Source organism: Mandrillus leucophaeus, unplaced genomic scaffold (assembly GCF_000951045.1).
Source record: "Mandrillus leucophaeus isolate KB7577 unplaced genomic scaffold, Mleu.le_1.0 Scaffold50, whole genome shotgun sequence".
In the NCBI taxonomy this organism is placed as follows: Eukaryota; Metazoa; Chordata; class Mammalia; order Primates; family Cercopithecidae; genus Mandrillus; species Mandrillus leucophaeus.
Window position 1 is genome coordinate 8711547 of NW_012105365.1, and position 18890 is coordinate 8730436.

General features: G+C 34.9%; 1 protein-coding gene across 1 annotated transcript in view; it reads left to right on the forward strand.

Moving 5' to 3' along the window:
* SEMA3E (sema domain, immunoglobulin domain (Ig), short basic domain, secreted, (semaphorin) 3E) overlaps positions 1-5567 on the forward strand; it is a 324952-nt gene extending 319385 nt beyond the window's left edge. Inside the window, exon 16 of the mRNA XM_011996070.1 lies at positions 4005-5567. Within this exon, the coding sequence (XP_011851460.1) occupies positions 4005-4457 (453 nt within the window). The 3' untranslated portion in view covers positions 4458-5567. The remainder of the gene's footprint in view (positions 1-4004) is intronic.
* Positions 5568-18890: the final 13323 nt, after the last annotated feature.

The following is an 18890-nucleotide window of genomic DNA, read 5'->3' on the forward strand; positions in this document are numbered from 1 at the left end:
AGAAATAGGTCTTTGCCACTTAAAAACATGTTTGGAGAGACGAAACTTGCATGGAAAAATAATTTGAAAAGGAATATAAATAACAGCTTTTGAGCTACAAATGTAAATGCTATTGTGTTACAAAAAGAAGCAAAACACCTTCAGGGGCTATAAAGGAAGCATTTATAAAGGAAGGGAAAGTTTAGTTAAGCCTGGAAGGAAATGAAAAAACAAATGGGTTGGTAGACAGTAGAAAGGAGTTTATTTAAGGGAAAAAGAGTATGTTCAGAATAAGAGCTGAGAGTGGAAAGCAGGGTGGCGATGCAGGGGATGACAGCAGAAAGCATTACGAAAAGGAGGGTTTGATTCTAGTAATGTACAGGTTGCCCCCACCACCTGCCCTTAAAAGTGAAACATCTTCCTGGGCTGCTGGCACGATTTATATTAAAATGTTCATTAAATATTCACAAGAATAAAACAACACATACTTTCCTTATGCTTGTAGCTTTTATTAAAATATTGAGCCAAAATTAATTTAAAGATAAATTATAAACAATTGATGCATCATTAAAATGTTTATTTACTATGCGTTTTGTTTTTACTGAAATATGTATCTCTATGACTGTAAGATGAGACACAGATTGCCACATATGTGTATGTATAACACTTTCTGCCCGTAGCTATACCATGTGATGACTCCATCCTCCCAACACTTTATTCAAGTGACCTTGAACCTTTTCATGTGTATTACTACATGGGGATGTTGTTTCATTTTCATTTGGCTGTAACTTGTCATTAACATATTATACCCATCTTGGTTCTTTTTATCATTTGGAAACACGGCCTTGAAAGCGGCTCAGAATCTATGATAAACATAAACACTAACACTGAGATTGATCTTTCACATGATTCCAAATATAGTTTATTAATTTATGTTGATTTTTGTGTCAATAAACACAATAATTTTAAAAATCCTTATTTAAAAAAAAGTTGATCTCCAGATCTCCAGAAATGCACCTCTTCCACCAACCCTAGTTTGAGAAACACTACATTAAGCAATTTTGGGATCTAGATTTAGAAAGGCAGGATCTGGTTAATGGAGCAATTCTTACTGCTCAGGCAAGAAACAGAGATCTGAATAAGTTCTAAATCAGGATGTTGACAAAAGAAAGTGAGCTTTAAAGAAGAGTAAATGAGTATCCATTTGTTGAAATAAGTGGGGAAAAATGATCCAAGAAATTTACTTGAAGGTCTATTGTTAGATACTTGAGTGTAATGTTGCATGCTCAAGTGTATGAAGGTTAACAGGCAAAATGATGGTAATAAAGGAGAGAGGACACTTTTACAGGGGTGTGAGAAAGGCCAGTTTGGGAAGATGATACTTAATTCAGTTATGCAGGATGAGAAGTAACCAGCTTTAAAGAAGCGTCTCGAAGCAGAGATACACACAGAGATCCTGAAACAGAATCAATCTGGGTATGAAAGAAGAAACAGAAAAAAAGGGAAGATCTGGGGAGTTTGGCATGAGATAAAGTCAAAGAAACAGTTATAAGGTATGAGAATTTAACACTGCAGCAAAAATGGTGATGAGGAAGGGATGTTTTAAGGCTCACCACTGAAGAAATGTAGACAGGAATTTGTGATAGCATATAATAAGAGAGAAGTATAAATGATCAACAATTGAGGATAGGGAGACTAGAACAATAATGATGTCATGGCTGGAAATAGGGAAGTTAGTAAATGGAGGGCAGTTTGAGTGGGAAGATACTGAATTTTACATATTAAAGGATGATATATGTTTCTTTTAGTCAAAAACACCAAATCCATTGTTTTTTTTGTTTTGTTTTTAACTAACAGAAAAGACAAAACAATGGATTATCTATGTGTAAGATGTACCATTTTAGGGAAGCTGGCTGAAACAAAGAAATAAAAGTGCTATCGAATGGATGGAAATAAAACGTGAGATCAGTGAAGGATGGAGGATTGCACCTTGAGGCAATGAGAAATCTGTAGAAGAAACCAAGAAAGAGTAAAGAAAATAAGGACAGTATAATGGCCCATACCACACAGAAAATAAAAGATGTTTAAGGAGGCAGGTTTCATCCATATCAAATGCAGCCATAAGTTTTAAAACAATGGAGGCTTACTTCAGAGTCAGTATCATGTGAGACACAGGTTGGTCACAGGTTGCAATAGATGGTAAAGTTATGGAGAACACTAGTGCTGGAAAATAAGTTTGTCCAGAAGCCTGGCCTGGAGGCATGAGTAAATAAGCAGAAGTACACAAAGTCCTGTAAGAGTTAGTTGCCTGTAACAGTTGCTAAGGATATTCTGAGAAAAACCTATCAATAAAACAGATTGTTTGTATATAATGAAGATGGTTTTGCTTTGAGGGTCTTCTTGGTTCCTCACTGGAGGATTTTGCTCTCGAGTTAATGGCTACAGCATTCTGCCTACCAGGACATGGTCCTGCCAAGTCAAGGGAAGCACCTACAAAAGACTTATGGAGCTTCTTTTATTAGCCCAACTAGGACACTCTGAAGCTTCTGGGTAATTAACTTACTTTACATGGCTGAAACAAATGCCTTTGGGATGCCACATAATTTAAAAATGACATGCCTATTTCTTACTGTACTATACTACTACATTTTGCCATCTGTTCCACAAATTGTGGTTTGTGGATGCCAGTTTCCACACCTGAGTAATCACTTTGAAACTTCATGTATGCCGGGTCTGATCAAGGCAGGGAAGAACTGAGTCTGGCATTCCTGGCCAGGACCTATCACGGGGACAAAAACGTGCTTATCATTAACAGCCTTTATTGCCAAAGTGTTTGTAATTATTGCCTCTACATTTCTTTTATACTGAAAAAGATGAATATTGCTTTCATTTTTGTATTCTCAAGGGTGAAATCTGTCAGCATACTGTGAACCACCTTTATACCATTATCAGAAGATCCTGGGCCATACGAAAACATGACTGTTTGTAGTTAGATGAATGCATAGAAGAAAGGTAGAGGTAGATATTGATAGCACTGTGCAAAAACTCCTCACCTATTTTATTTAATCTTCACAACTATTTTTCAAATTATTAAGTTATCTCCATTTTACAAAGAAAACTAAGGCAAGAAATATACATGGAATGCCCTAAATCACACAATAAATAGTGGTGCCAACATTTGACTCTAACTCTGCCGAATGTCAGATCATTTACTCACTAGTCCAGCTATTTGTGATAAAACATGAGCTATTCGTTGAAAGCCTTACCTTGCTCTTCTTACTCTGAATTATACTTATTTATTTATAGAAATAATGTGAGTAATTTATTATATCAAAAACATAACAAAAGACATTTGAGCACTGAAAGTATATTAAAACTTAATATTTGCTAGACTATCTGATCCTTTAGAGCAGGAACTGGATTTTACTTGTTTATTTTTTAATCTCCTGTAAAGGACAGCCTATGAAAATGTAAGGGATGTTCACTGAATTGATTAACTGATGAATTTTTTTGTAAGAAGACAAAGTGAAAGGAGTCCAGTTCTCTAAAGAGAGGTCCTTGTAGAAACAGTGGCCACTACACTCTGGAGGGCATAATAATTCCTGAAAGAATATGGGAAGTGGTATTTGTTCTGTGCATGGAAAAACAAATGTTAAAAAATAAATTTTAGGAATTTTCCTTTCGCTCTTACTGTGACTGCTATACTGAAATGTATTTTTTCTAATGATTAATTGAATCATTAGGGAGAAAGCCCTTTTACTTTACAATATTGATATAAAATGATCTTGAGGTCATTGATACGAAGTGACCACCAATGTAAATATCTTCAGAATACACACACACACACACACACACACACACACACACAGATGTAATTATTTAGCATCTTTGTGTATGTATGATTTTCAGGGTTTCATTATGTGACAGTGAAAATGAAGAAACTCAAGATAGATAGTGGAAAGGGTGATGGATTGTTGTTTTCTCTCCTGTGTACTTCAGTGCCATTTCCTTTTTTGTTCTTGCAGGTGAAGACAAATGACAGAGTGGTTAAGATGGACCTTGGTTTACTCTTCCTAAGGTTACACAAATCAGATGCTGGGACCTATTTTTGCCAGACAGTAGAGCATAGCTTTGTCCATACTGTCCGTAAAATCACCCTGGAGGTAGTGGAAGAGGAGAAAGTCGATGATATGTTTAACAAGGACGATGAGGAGGACAAGCATCACAGGATGCCTTGTCCTGCCCAGAGTAGCGTCTCACAGGGAGCAAAACCATGGTACAAGGAATTCTTGCAACTGATCGGTTACAGCAACTTCCAGAGAGTGGAAGAATACTGCGAGAAAGTATGGTGCACAGATAGGAAGAGGAAAAAGCTTAAAATGTCCCCCTCCAAGTGGAAGTATGCCAACCCTCAGGAAAAGAAGCTCCGTTCCAAACCTGAGCATTACCGCCTGCCCAGGCACACGCTGGACTCCTGATGGGGTGAGACTATCTACTGTCTTTTGAAGAATTTATATTTGGAATGTAAAAAATAAATCATCCAACTTCTTTGCATTACTTAAAAGAGATTTCTGTAATACAGGAATGACTATGAAGGTGTTATAATAAATTATTCTACATACTCATTTGACTGGATAAATTTCACATAAAATTAACTAATTTTTTAAATAAATGCATTGCTTAATGGTTTCTCATTATGTTTATCAAAAAACAATATAGCTGTAATTTTCAGTACTTGGCTGCTTTTCCGTGAAGATTATTATTTTAGTTTTGGAAGACTTAAGAGTATTAGAATATTGAAGAAAAAATTGGAGAATTTTATAATCATGGTAAATATAAAAACTAAATACGTTTTAATATTTCAGAATTTTTCTTTTCCACCACATTGTAAGATATGCAGAATACAAGATACTTTGTCATTCTCATGTGAACTTTCTGTACTCTTTAAGGATTTTTTTTATTAGTGTTGTTTAAGTCATGAGTGTTAAGTAGCAGGTGTGTTGTGACTGCTGTAACCCATGAAAGGAAAAATGTGGTCGTTCTGAGGCTTGTGCCCTTCGTAAAATATTCATTAAAGCATACTCACAATATTTTTGCTTTATAACACAGTCTTTAAATTTCACTCACTGTGGAAAGAAAAACTAAGGTAACTTCTCAGAAAGATATCAAAGAATGTCAAATCAGATGAAGTTATAGTTAGAATTCTAACTACTGTAAAAGATTTTTGCTGCTCTCTTGTGGTAAGAAAAAGTATATTCTCACACATTTCTTTTTTCTCTACAGATGGGTATCTGTTTAGGAAAGATTTGAAAGCAGATTATCAGTAGATACATCGATACATGAAGTTCATTTGCAGAAACAAATAACTGAAATAAAAAACACATTAATCCTTATGTCATACTTTAATATGAAAGTATTGTTTATAGATAATTTATTGTCTCACAGGTCAAAAATGGAGATTTTGCGGCACTGAAGATCTATTAAAGCCCCAAAGTTTAAGTTTCCAACTAATCTTCGCTGAAATCTAAAATATATTATAACAACCATGCTTTATTTGTGAAAAAGTATTAAAGTGATTTGCTCTCAAATACCAAATGTTCTTCTCTATTTTATATTAAGAGACAGGAAATTGTTTCAGGAGTTCACTTAACTACTGAGATATTCAGAGCATTTTTACCTCCCTCTTAAATATTATAAAAACAATTGTATTTTTGAGAATGTTTATTTATCAAAGTCTTTCCTTCTCCTATTAAATATTTAGCAATTACTTTTCTCAAATATGAAATTTTTATAAGATGTTTTCATCTAAATAAAAATTAAAAGCAAGTGGATTACACAGGGAAACCATTGTGAACATTTATTTAGATATTAATCTTACATTGTGTTTGTTTCAGTTTTCAAAGTTAGCTTATAGGTTATAGATTTCAATTAAAGCGCTGATAACTCATAATCACTTGCAATTTCATTGTAAAATTAACAAATACATAAATATTTTAAGAAAAATTTGCTTGTTCAGATAAGTCACTATGTTTCAAAAGGTCTAAGAAATGCAAATATCCTGAAAATTGACATCCTCTGAAAATTCCACTTGCTATTTACCTAAAAATCCACTGGAGGTCATTACTGCCATTAAATAATAACTGAAAAGACTATGTATTGAAATATAATTTTAAAAACTATATTCAGTAAAAGCCTGCTCAATTTGGAGAAATAGAACCATAAACACAGATCGCAGGGGCCTTACAAAGTTTATGTCTAAACAATTAAGTCAATTAAGTACACTTTATTGAAAGTAGTCTTTCATTAACACACAAGAAAGAAAGCAGGATTTTCTCCTGTATGTGAATTTTAAATTTAAAAAGTAAGGCAAGTGAGACATAAATAGTTATCATTTTAATCACAATAACACAGACAAGTTGTTAATAATGATAACAATGGTGTAACTTGTAAACTAAACATTTGGTAACAGAAGCAATAGACAGAGGAAAATAGCTTTTCTATGACACAAGTCATACGTACATGCACTGAACAGCCATTTGATTAAAATAAACTGATTATTAACCAGAAAGGAAACATTTTAAATAAAATGCTAAAATTGATTATAGGAAAATAAATCAAACCCAAAGAAAGTTTATACAATGCTAATTTGAAAGAAAACTGATAAGAAAACTTTGAGGGCCCAGGTCCACAATTTAGGGAGACCACTAAATTTTATATATAATTATACACATATGTACATATATATGTACATATATATATAATCTTGCTTCCTGCCTGTTTATGGCAATACTGAAGAGAACTGGGAAAGTAGAGGGAGGGAGAGAGAAAGATGAAGAAGAGAGAAATCAGTTTCCAAGGGTATGTTTCATGTCCCACCATTTTTTCAGTTTCTCCCTCTCTCCCAACACATGCGTGCACACACACACACACACACACAACTCACATACTATAAAATAAATCTTCACTACCCTATCAAAATACAAATATATCAATCTATGCTGTTTTGTCCTTCTTGAAAATCTAAAACATACCACAAAAATATGTCCCTAGTCTTTTGTTCTGTCTGAGGTTAGAATTCATTCAAATTCAGAATCTCTTTTGAGAAACGCCCAGGCTTAGAAAATTAGAAATGGATGGATCTTCTCTGAACTCAAGGAGGGCACATGCTTAGACACCTGCAAGACTTGGAGGAATTAAGAGTTCACCTTTGATCTCACCAAATTTTCCCTATTTTTCTCTTTCTCGCAGAAGGAGAGAAACCATGCTCTCTAACATTGAGCAAAACTCATAACCACTCATCCTAATTTCTAAGGGGCACCTCCATCTAGGGCCAGTCTTCTGCTTCTTTAGACCTCTTTTATCTTTGTTACAGGAGAAGACCTGTGGATGGAAAGAGTTTTGACATAAAACAATGCCCATTCACTTGCTCCTTCAGCACAATGTCACCCATTGAGAAATAGATCCAGATTTGTTAACAAGAAAGATTTTACTTCGTGATTTGTGAGGTCTCTTCCAGGTCTATAATTCTACATTGTTAATTTTTTTTCTTTTGTGTGAATTACTGAATATTTCAGTGCAAAACTATCAACTTGAAGAAACAGGGATTAAAGGATAAACACTAATAAGAGCTGTAGAAAAAAGGGAACAGAAAGTCTTTGCCTGTTTAGTCAGTGGCAATTCCATACATATTTTAGAGTTTTTTTCTAACTAAAATTAAATACTTAGAATGTTTGTAATGAGTGTTCAATATTTGGTGTAGGTTTTAGGGTTTTGTAAATCTTCCTAGTAATTATGAACATTTGTAAAATTTGTAAAATATAATAAATCATTCTGAGTGTTGGTGTTAAGCATGAAACAAACACAGCAGCTGTTGTCCTTAAAAATGAATTGACCTGTGACATCTGTAGCCTAATAAATATCTTAAGAAAAATACTCAGTATTGTATAAATATTTTGTTTCCAGGAGAAAATGCGACACTCAAGAAGCCCATATTCTTTTTCTTACAGCAGAGCATTACGCCGAGTTCCATTTTAAAGAAGGACTCATTTTTCAGGCCAACAACTGTTGCATTTGAATCAGATATAAATAATAGATTTTCCACAAACACTCAGCTGATTGTAGCAGTGCTATTTAAGCTGGTATGTTTATTTTTGTTTTCTTGGAAGGATAGCTTTATATTTTGGCTTTCATTATAAATTGATTGTGTTCTGCTTGTGTTTAAATGGCTTAGTTATAAGCTAGAGCACTATATGGGAGTGCTCTTTTCTGTATGGTATCCTTTTATTTGCTTGGCTGGGTTCATAACAGTGTGTGCCATATTCTTTCTTTTCACTGATTCTAAGCCGTGAGACTTATTATCATCTGGTGGCAAGCTGCAGGGCTCATTTATGGTGTGTCTCTTTGACTATAACGTGGATCTGCTACTACGCACTACATAATTTGTCTGTACCATTATGTACAATCTCTATTTGGCTCAACTTCGATGAAAAAGAAATAAATATTTGCTAAACTCTCAAGTGTCGTCTGGGGAGCATTTTCTAAGTTTCTGCCAACTGAACTCAAGTTTTTTATATTAAGCCTATATGTAAACATACAATGCCAGACTACCACGGAGTTTTGGTTTCTTTTTTAGAAGTTAGAAAAGAATTCCGTTTTCTTTCCTGTGATATTTATAAACCAACTTTCCTACAAAGGAAAAAGTCTGTTCACCTCATTACCTTGCAGCAGTTGGGTTTATTTATGCAACCCCGTGTTGCTAGGACCAGCAGCCAGAAATTCCTTTCAAAGCTTCATCATCCAGATAAGAGATATGAAAAATGAAAGATTTTAGAATGGTAACTAGTTGAGTGTTTACGATTTTTGCAAGCCTCAAGTTCTAGCTTAATGTATCTGAATTGCTATTTTCTCTGTTATTTTTATAAGACCTTGGGGAAGTCATTTAAATGAAGTGTGGTATTAAGTAAACTTTTGGGGGCGCATTTTGTTTCCGAGGCAAATTTTATTGTATTGGTAAGTAATTAGCTACAATGTTTTAAAAGAAAGAACTGGCAGCAGCTCATGGAGTGTGTCTCTGGCAGCTTTCTGGTGTGACAATGACATTAATGGTAGTTGTTTATCATATTTCAACCTTGCATTCATTTATAATATAGGCCTACTTTTAGTATAGTATTTGATGAACTAATTGAAACTGTTCTTCAGATACATTTTCAGTCTTTAGTCAAAGGAAGAAGAGAGACAGTTATGGTAACTAGTAATCTGTTGCTTACTATTCAAAGGAAACAAAAGTATCCACCCATCTTTTTATTCAAAAATGGTATGCCAGGCGCTGAACCAGGCACTGTATAAACTATAGAAATGTTAATAATCCCATTATTACACAGATAAACAAAAATTAAATTATATTTTTAGAGAATATGTTTGCATTGTTTATTGAAAAAAAATCCCAAATCTTCATTTTACTTTATAGTACATGAAATGCAACAACAGTGTCGTTTAATACAAGCATTTATGCTTTCAGAAGTACAGTTGGTATACACAGGGGATTGGGTCCAGGGCTCCCATGCATACCAAAATTCATGAATACTCAAGTCTTGAGGTCACCCCTGTGAATTCAAATACAAGAAAAGTCCCCCACTCTGTGTACGTGGGTTTCATATCTTATAAATACTTTATTTTCCATCTGCATTTGGTTGAAAACAATTCACATATACATGTGCCTTTGCAGTTCAAACCAGCATTGTTCAGGAATCAACTGAACTTCTAATTATGAATATTGAGACTCCTGGTCAGGATGGCATTTAGAAGTCAGGCTTGGATTCAGAGGAGTTGCAATAGCGTAACAATAATAAATGATATATAAAAAGATAAATAATTTAACAAAAAAGAAAGAGACCAACATAGAAGCCTAACATCTTTATGAATCTGCCCTACATTTGCCCCCTTCTCAGCCATCTTTACCCAACAGCCAAAGTCATCTTTCTACCACAAATTTGATCCTTTTATAACTCTACTTGAAGCCATTCAATGGCTTTTGCATGGTTGATATGGTTTATTAACCAGCAATGGAACAGAAATGCAAGGCAGTGATTGGACTTGAAGCCAAACTCTGGACGTGTGTTCAGCAGAAGATAGTGGTAGCAGGAAACCCAGATCCTGCTCAATGAGAGGAATACACATGACAGATGCCAGGTGAAATGTTAGGGCTTTTCAGCGCTTTGGTCAGATACAGAAGCCTGAAATCTGGGTACCTACCATTGCCTGGGGTTTTGTCATATAGGAGCTGCATGTAAAGCCATCTAAGGCTAGGACACAGACTCATTGCAGGTCCCAGGACTGACTTATCCCCTTTTTCCTCTTCACTTCTCTTCATGACCTGGGATCCCTGGAGCATGAGACTCCCAAGTCATCTCAGTACTGGAGCCTAGAATAGCCAAAGAATCTTTTCTGGTTTAGTAGCCCTGAGGTGGGGATAAGGAGGTGGAAGCAAAAGTAAAAGCTACAGGCAAAGTACTATAGACTGAATTCTGTCACGTCTCCCTGGTCACCCCCAATTCACAGGTTGAAGTCCTACCCCTCAATGCGGTGGTATTTTGAGATGAAATTTGGGGAGGGTAATTATGGTTAGATGAGGTCATGAGAATGGGGACCTCATGATGGGATTAGTAGCTTTATAAGAAGAGGCAGGGAGGTGGATAGACAGAGAGAGAGAGAGAAGCCTGGAAGGGTACCATCTGCAAACCAGGAAGATGGCCCTCACCAGGAACCAAATCTGCTGGTAACTTGATCTTGGACTTCCCAGCCTCCACAACTGTGAGAAATGTGTCTGTTGTTTAAGGCACCCAGTCTATGGCATTTTGTTATAACAGCCCAAGCAGATTAATACACACAAGAAAGCACAGAGAAAGGTGGGGAGATTAAGGATAAACAGAATATTCGAACCCACAAAGAAAATATTTCAAAACATTTCAAGATATTCAAAGTTAAGTAAATAATAATATCCAGAAAAGGTGATGAAAAGTAGCCTCAGGTATGACGTTCTGAAGGCCCATAGCTTTTATTAATTGCTAAAAGGATAATTGGCCCAAAGGTCAAGAACAACTGTACTAACACAATTTATCACATTATAAATTAAGACCTATGACCAATGATGTTAAACAACTTCTTAAAGGTAAAAAGAAGATGCAGAATGAGAAGAGAAAATAATTCTCTTCATCAAATGTTGTGCATTCTTGTAAAGAACACACTGTATGTCTTATGAGATGAACTTTAATATAAAATACTGTGTATGTCCCAGCGGAGGCTCAGAGTGTGACTATAATCAGAATGAAAATTTGTATTCATCGTAGTAATCTATAGATCTCTTGGTTCATTGCTTCTAAAGCCCAAGATGAAAACATAAAATTCACTGCTTTAGCTGAATAGAAGAATAGATGAATGAGTGGATGATGAATGAACAAATAAGTCAGAGGATAACATCATTTAGATTCAAGTAACAAAATACAAGTAAGAAGTTATTTAAATGAAGAGGATAAGTATTCCCTAATGTAACTAGAAATCCAGAGGAAGGTAGTCTCAGGGCTAGTTAATTTGGTGACCAGAGGAACGTTTTCCAAAGCTCAGGTAATTTCCATATTTCCTGTCTGCTGTCCTGTGAGTTGGCTTTGTCCTCAGGCAGGTGCTCTAGATATCTACTTTTTATACCCAGACAGGTACAAATGGTAGTACTTAAGATTATCTGCACATCTTCTACCCCAACCACACCAAAGCCCCACAAGACTTTACCAGGATTGGGTAAATACCCATATCAGGAAATCTGGAAAAACTCATTTCTAATCTTATAATAGAAGACAAAGTATATCTGTAAGAAAGAGAGCGGGAGAGACAGCTGTTTGTTAGAAAAACGGCAAGATCAGCTGCAGACATCATCTATTGAGGTAACAAAAAGTAGGTGGAAAACCAACATTTAAATTAAAATAAGTAACACTGGTGTGGGATAGGCTTTTCCTACTTCCTGAACTGAAAATTTAGAGAATTAACTCCCAACTTAAGAATCCAAGTTTTGACCAAATACTATACTCAGACAATGCTAAAAATATCAGGGTTTTTTTTTTTTTTTTTTTTTTTTTTTTTTTTTGGTAAATTCTACATGTTTGAAATTCTGCTGCAATAGTTTGTGAGAAAGTAATATTTGAATGTTTGAGTGTGCTTTCTGAAGACAGGTTAATCACGGATAGATTCATTATAAATAATTACAACAAAATCAGAAAAATATGGAGACCACAAAGAATATTCAGTTACATTTTACAAGACATAAAAAGACCGTACATTTTTTTCTTGTTGTGCAATCTTTGAAGAACAGATGGCAAAAGTGAGGACACTTCAGGAGCACTCTTAGAACATCTGTTCCTGTCACTGTTAGGAAATTTAGTCTCATGGACTACAAAGCAAAATCTCCAGAATGTGTGAAAGGAGCCCTGGCCTGAGCCAGAAGATCAGAGCTCTAGTTCTGATTTTGATAAAACTAGAAAAACCTCTTCGTTTCTTTGCTTCCAAACATGTAAAATATATTTCAGCTTCCAAATACGTGAAATGAGGTGGTTGGACCAGATGATTTTGAAACGCATACCATTTATAACATTGTTTCATCCTTTAAAATGAGATTTCAATGAAAAGACCATGTTCAAATATCTTCTGCAGAAAAATCCAGCACTTTAGTATGGAGACCAAATTGCCTTTTCTTTAATTTTTTTTACAAGTTTATTGAGGTACAATTGATGCGAAAGAAACTGCACAAATTTAAAGTATATGATTTGGTAAATTTTGACTTATCTACGCATCTGTGAACCCACCACTGTCAAAATAATGAATATATCTATTATCCCCAAAGCTTCCTAGGCGCTTTTAGTTTCCTCTCCACTTCCTCATCCACTACCCAGGAAACCACTCATCTGTTTCCTGACACTATTGATTAGTTTGCATTTTATATAATCATATATATAGAAACACACAGTTTGTCCTCTATTTGCCTAGCTTCTTTAACTCAATATCATTCTTTCCGAATTCTTCCATATTTTTTAGTTTCCCAATAGTTTACTCATTTTTATTACTGAGCAGGATTCTACTATAATGGATATAGAAAATTTTGATGGACATTTTAGTTGTTTCCAGCTTTTGTCTATTGCAAATAAAGCTACTTTGAATGTGTGCAAGTAATTACATGGACATACATTTATTTCTCTTGGGTAAATACTTAGGAAGGGAATTTTCAAATTGTGTAGTTGATGGTTATTTAACTTTCAAAGAAGCTACCAAATAGTTTTCCAAAGTGATTATACAATTTCACATTTTCACCAGCAGTGTATGAAAGTTCTATTTCTTGTGTATCCTCCCTAACACCTGATATATTGTCTTTTTAATTTTAGCCATTCTATTAAGTATGAAGTGACATCTCATGGTGACTTTTTTTTTTTTCTTTTTGAGACAGAGTCTTTCTCTGTCATCCACGCTGGAGTGCAGTGGCGCTATCTTGGCTCACTGAAAGTTCCATCTCCCGGGTCCAAGTGATTTTCCTGCCTCAGCCTCCCAAGTAGCTGAGATTGCAGGCATGTGTCACCAGGCCTGGCTAATTTTTTGTATTTTAATTACAGATGGGGTTTCACCATGTTGACCAGGCTGGTCTCGAATTCCTATCCTCAAGTGATCCACCCACCTCGGCCTCCCCAAGTGGTGGGATTACAGGCATGAACCACTATGCCCAGCCCTCGTGGTGACTTTCAATTTGCATTTTCCAAATGTCCGATGATGCTGAGCATCTTTTCATGTCTTCTTTGGGGCCATGACCGTTCAAATGTTTTGCCTATTTTTACTGAATTGTTTATCTTCTTTTTATTAAATTGTAAGTGCTCTTAATACAATTCAGATGCAAGGCTTTTTTCAGATAAAGGTTGTGTAAACTTTTCAGTTTATGGGTGTTTTTGTTCACTTTGGTAACAATGTCTTATGAACAGCAATATTTTTTATAAATCTGACTTACTGACATTTCAAACTTTTTTTTGAGTGTAAGAATTTTTTGCTATCCAAAATGTTACTAAGATTTCCACAATATTTTATTCTAAATGTTTTCTAGTATTAGCTCTTACATTTATATCTATAACTAATTTTGTATATGCTGGAAGTAAGTGTCAAGATTTATTTCTTTTAATGTGGCTATCTAATCATTTGTTGAAAAATAATTCTCCTGTTGAAATTTTCTTGGCACATTTTGATGAAGGTAATCAGCTATTTAAAAAAAAAAAAGGTTAGGTTGGCTGAACCAGGCTAAACTCCCATGCTTGATGGTATATCCCCATCCCAAAATGTGAAACATTTTGAAAATGTGAAAGTCTTCTGCTCCAGTTTTTAAAATTATGTAAAATAATGATGCCTTTGATTTATTATGCACATTTCTTTACAATGCAAATGACTTAAGAATTAAGTGAGCTGGAACTCATACAAGCAGTATCAGATCAAGCTAACAGCTGGGGTCACCTGAACTTCTAAGAGGACATTTTTGATTGGGGATTGTGGCAGAAGAAATAAGTAGAGGAAAATTATAAATAGGTGTTTGGCCTTTTAGAATAGAACACTTGTAGGGAAAAGTAAGGTCTAGGTTGCTTTGCTTAATAAACTTTTTCTATGAACCATTCTAGCTACAGTTGTCACCATGGCAAACTCCATTTCTTGTACTCATTTTCCTCTTTACACTTTTGCTATTGGGGGTACCTTTCCCTAAATCATATTTATCTCTCAAAATCCTATCTTTTTTTAAGACCGTGAAGGCTTATGTCTAGGTAAGAAATAATCCAGGACCTTGCCTTAAAGGAAAACAATATAGAAGCAAAGTAAGCCAAATGGGACCTGTTTACTAGGGCAAAGAGCTGGAAGCCACCACAGTCAGGGCAATCAGGCAACCCCACAGGCTAAACCAATATCAGGATCTTCCCTACTTGTAGGGCATAGCTCAACATTTTGGCTGTGTCTAGTTTAAAACTAACACAGAGTGTTAGAATAACAAAGGAGAAAGGTGCGCCTAGTGGTAAGGAAAAACAAGCTAGGAATTAGTACAAGGATATCATACAATATTCTTTATGTTTCTTTTGCCCTTTATTCAGGAAAAGGGATACAATTTAAATGTGCTTTCTCCAACCCCTTTATGTCTCCTATTGTCCACTTCCTGAGTTCTCTGATGCCCATGCCTTCTTCTTTCTGCGTTTGAGACCTCCACTCTCAGAAACCTAGTTAATATAGGTGGAGTATTTCAGGGACATATCAGCTAAAAAGATTCTTATGGGCTCTCAAAGTAATCCAATAGCTGTTTATAACATTATTTTCTTAGGGGTAGTACTTTTTGAGTTAAACTATTTTGCAAAGGAATGCAACTTGCTCCTTTGGGCATGGGTTTGAAGGCTTTCCTATGTTATATCATCATAAAATGTCATCTAAATTCTCAAACATTTAATTATATGCAAAATGATCTTAATGCTAACATATTTTACTGCAATGTCATCTTCGATAATTTGAAATTCTTATTTGGTTAGTATGTGCTTTATTAATCTGTGTATTATAATGACTAGAATAATATGTCAAATATAAACTCATTTCTAAAAGTTGTGCATCAATGGAAGTTTAGTCTATCATTTTTATTCTGTCAGGAGTGTTATTGTAAGTATATTCTTGGTAGCAAATTGAAAATTAGCTTAGAGTTTATTTTAAAATGTGAGAATGTCTCATTTCTTCAATTAATTAATTCAATTTATAGAATACACACATTGGAACACTGTAAATTTATTCCAGTTTGTCACATTCTATCGGTAGAGAAGCAGTCAAAGCATTTCTAAACAGGAAACTTCAAAACTTCATTCATTTTGCCACATTTTATGATATAGCCCAATATAGCCAAAGAATACTACAGAATGTTTTCAGAGAATCCATAAATGAGAAATGAACACACTTTATCGAGGAGATCACTATTTGTTATGCTAAATATATTTCTTCATTATCTAAGCTTGAGGCATATGGTAGATATTATATTCCATACAGTACAAGGCTTTCTTTGTATTATGTAAAAATTATTTCTGCACCAAAGGACTGTCTCAATGCAGGCTTTTAATAGCAATCTTCTGCCTCATGTCATTCTCCTTCTAATCCTTTTGGCATATGTAAGCATAGATATATTTTTAATTGAAGAAACTTCTTCAAATTCTATCACGAATTATTCTTTAAAAAACCCTCCAAAAGCTCTACTTTTTGTACAGAATGAAACAAAAACTTCTTTGCTGACATTCAAGGCTTCTGCATTACCTTTCATGTGTTGTATGCTATGCACCAACTGAGAAAACTCGCGATTAAATTTAGCTGATTTTACTTTTTTACCTTGTTATCCTCATCTCCTGGCGTGTTACAAGATAGAGACACAAATCTATTCACATTGCAATGCAGACAGGCAGAGAAAACATGATTTATTTACTGTCTATGTCAATGCCTGGGTATTTTTAACAAGCTTCCAGAACCTAGATATTAGGAAAAACCCTTTTTAGCACTTTCAATTACAATTTAGTATGATGACATGACTTTGACAGTCCTTTCAGGTTGGTCTCAATCCCTTTTGCTCACTAATGCTCAGTCTCATATGGCCAAGTGCTGTCTCAACCCAAGTTCTCTCAGGAGCACCCAGGGATATGTAGGAAGGAAGACTTACGTGATCATGTGTCATTGCGAATGACTGTGCCTTTGTGTCCAAGTCATGCCTTGGGGTGCCCTTGGCATCCCAGAGTCTTCAGCTGAATTACAATGCCAAACATTTTCTCTCACGATCTTGATGACTCAACCCGCAAAATCTCTGGAAATAAGTTACTCTAAGATCTGTCTATGCCCCTCACTCAATGTTCAGCCCAAAGAATCTACTTGTAGTACTACATTGCCTCTTCTGATGAGTTAACTGCCAGTATCTTGAGCTTCCTTTTACTTTTACTTTTCTCCACAGAGGTGTCCCAAGTAAGTATATATTAGTTTTGGCATTCTTGCCACATCCAGCAAGAATATGCAGGGATATTCATGTCCCATAATGGATTGACTCTCCCAACAGAATGTTCATGTATGCTCCTGACACTTTGCTGTCCTACATCTATATTCTGTTCACAATTTCCCAGGCCATAAAGAATGAGATTTTCTTTTCTTATCCTATACAATATTCTCCTTCTTTCTCAGGAATCCCTTATGCTAAGACTTTGCATCAGATAGGAATATCTTCCTATGCCATAGAATGCGTTCTCAGACATCCTTCCATAATTAGTTCTTTGAAAACTTCAATAGGAGTGGAGTCAGTGCAGGTTCTTCAGGAAGCAGACACCAGGATGGAATCAAAATTGCAAAAGTGTGATTGAAAGGAATGCTTATAAAAAATAAGGGGAAGAGTGAGGAGAGGTGGCCAGATAAATACCTTAAGAGCATGATACAGTTCTGACACCTATGAGAGGAACAGAGGTGGCAAAAAATATATGGGAAGAAGGGTCTCTGACTGTGTTGTACCTCAAATAAAGTCTCAAGTATCCAGTAGGGAGTTTAGCCTACCCTCTCATGATGAAAATTCTCAACAAATTACATAGAGAAGGGACTTATCTCAATACAATAAAAGCCATACACAAAAAGTCCACAGCTAACATCGTACTCAACAGTGAAAACCCCAAACCGTTTCCTTTAAGATCTGGAGCAAGGCAAGAACGCCGTCTCACCACTTCTATTCAATCTTATACTGGAAATCCTAGATAGAACAATTAGGCAAGAAAAATAAATGAAAGTCATTCGTATAAATCAAAAAGAAAGAAGAAAAATGATCTCAGCTTGCAGATGGCATGATCTCATATGTAGAAATCTCTAAAAATCCACAGAAAATGAATCATTAGAATTAATACATTTGGAGAAGTTACAGAAAATAAAATTAACACACAAAAATCAGGTGTGTTTATATACACCAACAAAAAGCTATACGAAAAAGATATTAACACTCACAGTTACAATAGCATCAAAAGGAATATAATAAAATAATGCAAAAAATAAAATACAGTTTCAGTTATGCAAGTTGAGTAAATTTTGAAAGTCTAATGTGTAATAATGTGACTATAGTTAAAAATGTATTTTATATTTAAAATTTGCAAAGAGTAGATGATAAGTGTTCTCAGCATACACACACACACATACACAAAGGTAACTATGTGAGGTGATGAATATGTTAATAAGCCTGATTGTGGTATTTTACAATGTGTGTATATATATTAAATTATTAAGCTGTACACTTTATAAAATTTTGTCATCTATACTTCAATAAAGTTGGAAAACAAAAAAGAAAGAAAATACTTAGGATTACACATAACCAAGAAGGTGGAAGGCTTGTATACTGAAAACTATAAATCAGTGATAAAAGAAACTGAAGTAGACACAAATAAATGGAAAGACCTCCAATGCTCATAGATTGGAAGAATTAATACTATTAAACTATCTATATTAGTCAGAGTAATCTTTAGATTCACTACAAGCCCTATCAAAATCCCAAAGACACTTTTAATGGAAACAGACAAAAACAATCCTAAAATTCATATGCAACCACAAAAGACTCAGAATAACCAAAGCAATTTTGAGTGAGAATAAAGCTGGAGGTGTCACATTTCCAGATTCCAAAATATATGGTAAAGTTACAATAATCAACACAGTATGCTACTGGTATAAAACAGCCATACAGACCAATGGAACAGAATAGAAAGCCAAGAAGTAAAGTCACTCATGTATGGTCAGTTAATTTTCAACCAAGATGCCATGAATGCACAACGGGGAAAGGACGATAGTTTCTTCAATAAATGGTGTTGGGAAACTCTATGTCT